At 53.1% G+C, this 2,630-nt stretch overlaps 1 protein-coding gene across 1 annotated transcript in view; it reads left to right on the plus strand.

Annotated features, from left to right (window-relative positions):
• The first annotated feature begins 240 nt into the window (after nucleotides 1–240).
• TXN2 (thioredoxin 2) overlaps nucleotides 241–2,630 on the plus strand; it is a 7,956-nt gene continuing 5,566 nt past the window's right edge. The window contains exons 1-2 of the mRNA XM_009881868.1: nucleotides 241–476; nucleotides 2,110–2,233. Coding sequence (XP_009880170.1) covers nucleotides 241–476; nucleotides 2,110–2,233 — 360 coding nt within the window. The remainder of the gene's footprint in view (nucleotides 477–2,109; nucleotides 2,234–2,630) is intronic.

The raw sequence follows: 2,630 nt of genomic DNA on the forward strand, positions 1-2,630 counted from the left end.
AGCTGGGGGTCTCCTTGGTGGGTGGGCCCCCACGGCTGTGGGGCTGGAGCTGCAGCGGAGTGTCCGGGGCCGGGTGTAGGGGCAGTAAGCGCTCCAGTGTGGTGCCCCGTATGTTTGTGCCAAGGGCACCTGCTGGTTTGGGGGCTGCTCTGCACAAGGGGACTCTATGAGTGGGTCACTGCTGCAGTGGGACAGGCCCTGGGGTGCACCCACCCTGCATAGTACCTCCTCTCCCCACAGATGGCCCAGAGGCTGGTGCTCCGGCGGCTGTTCTCCCTCACCCCCAGAATGCTGCCCTTGCAGGGGCAGCGGATGCTCCCTGGCCCCCTGGCACCGTGTGGCCCCCTGGCACCCCACGGCAGAGCCTTTGGCACCTCTGCAGGCTGCAGGAGCACTTTCAACGTGCAGGATGGCAGCGACTTCCAGGACCGGGTAGTAAACAACCCCAAACCTGTCGTGGTGGACTTCCATGCGCAGTAAGTCCCCACCCTCCAATGGCTCTTCTGCCCCTCACTGCTGCCACACAGGCGGGTGTGTCCCTGCTGCTTTCCAGACATGGTAGCATTCCGGGTGCCCTGGGTACGTGGGTATGCCTGAGGGCTTCCCGAGCTGCAGAGCTGCCAACTGCCCTGTGTGCCTGCTGGGCATCTGGTGTTAAAAGGTGCTTCTGCCCCTACGGCACAATCCATAGAGGTTCCACCGCTGTGGGTGTAGCTACACCCTGCAGGAATGTAAAACACAAGTGCCAGGAACTTCTCTGGGGTGGCGTAGCTGCACCTCCCGAGTGCTTGGGTGTCACCCTGGCCCCGGCATTGCATCATCTTGCAAAAGGCACATCAAGAAATAGCTCTGATATCTCCCTTTTTTAGCCTTGTGGATTAAATGTCTTCTTAAAAACACTAAATAATATTAACAGCTGTGGAAGAACACTGCACTTGGTATACCCCTGCACCATCATGTTGTATCTTTCCGGTTTTCTTAAGCTGCATGCTCTTGTGGCTGGGTTCTTGATGGCAAATGCATTTTTATGTATTAATAACAGCCACGTGATACAAATGGCAGCATTTGTCATCAATAAAAATGTTGTCATCCTCTTACCAGTAAAAATATTCCTAGATGTTATCTGCTGGATTAACGATACTGATTATCAGTGTTTTCTCAAGTATTTTCATAGTCCCGCAGTGCTGTCAAGTGAGCCTGTTGTGGCTGATTCTGGGCAAACGGAGTATGAAACAGCCTGAACACTTCTGCTCTAAATAGACCAAACTGACAAACCCAAATGAATGTTAATTGGGATCATCCAGGGAGGAGAGGGCAAATAATTGAAAGCCTGAAACCTGATATGGAGAGAGGCTGAGGAAGAACAAAGATTACCAGAGCTTCAATTTTAAAAGAAAAGGGCATGTAGAGATTTAACCCCTGTTTTCCTTGAACTGTGTACATTCATGCCATCCTAACTGGTGCAGTTAGAGGGTGCAGGGAGTGTTTTCTGTGTGCAGGGCCTCGCAAACTCTGCTGTTGCTGCACCTCTGTTTGATCTTGGTGGTCTGTCTTTGAACAGGTGCGATGCCTCTGTGAGTTTTGCAGCTAAAGGGGAATTTCTGTAAACCCTGCAGTGAGTGCAGAGGGGAAGTCTACGGTCTGATGATTGGCATAAACCGATCTGAGTGTGGGCTGTGACCCCTGCACCCAGCAGTGACACTTGCTCTAGGGCAGCTTTGCAGTCAGCAAGGTTACAGCTCTGCGTGTACCCACCAGTGAGGACACGAAGCAGGGTAGGGATGAATGGCTGAGTAGAGGGGGCAGGAGGACCACCAAGGCTGGCAGAGCAGACTGTGGTGTGATTGAAGTGACATCAAAAGCATCACGAATGCTGAATGGTGACCTCTTCTTCCACTCAGCACCCCCCGCCACACACACAGAAAAAAACCCTTGACAGCTCCTTTGTGGGAGAAATGTTTTCTAAGCTGTGGTTCGGGAATGGTGTTTCCAGGCTGGCTCTCAAATGGAACAGTGATGGCGGTAAGGGCACTGGCATACCAGCAAGCCTTCCATGGCCACTGCTGTACTTGCCTCCTCTAATGTCCCCCTCTCCTCTTTCTCCATCAGGTGGTGCGGCCCCTGCAAGATCCTGGGCCCCAGGTTAGAGAAGATGGTGGCCAAGCAGGAAGGGAAAGTGCTGATGGCCAAAGTGGACATTGATGATCACACAGACCTTGCTATTGAGTATGAGGTAGGAGCCAGAAAAGCACGGGCTTTCCTTCTCTGGCAGTGCGATGAAGGTCCCTCCCTGGGGAGAGGTGTGCCTGCACAGCAGCGGCATTGGCGAGGAGGGGAAGTCCAGTGCCTCCGGGTTCCTAATTCCTCGGGTCACTCATTAGTAGGTGGATTTCACTGCTTGGCTCTCCTCCAGCTCTTCTGCTTGTGTTCAGCATCCCCACCTTTAATTCTGCAGAAACGTATCCTCTAAGCCTTGCAGGCATTTGTCAATGTGAGTGCTTGCCTGCCTTTGAGGAGCCCGTAGCATATGCGGTGTTTCACTGTGTGCATGGGCTGCTCAGGTGCAGGGTAGGAACATGAAGTAACAAGCCCCAGTCTGTTCTGCTCTTGAACACAGTTCTTCGTGTAGC

Source organism: Charadrius vociferus, unplaced genomic scaffold (genome assembly GCF_000708025.1).
Source record: "Charadrius vociferus isolate BGI_N301 unplaced genomic scaffold, ASM70802v2 scaffold413, whole genome shotgun sequence".
NCBI lineage: Eukaryota > Metazoa > Chordata > Aves > Charadriiformes > Charadriidae > Charadrius > Charadrius vociferus.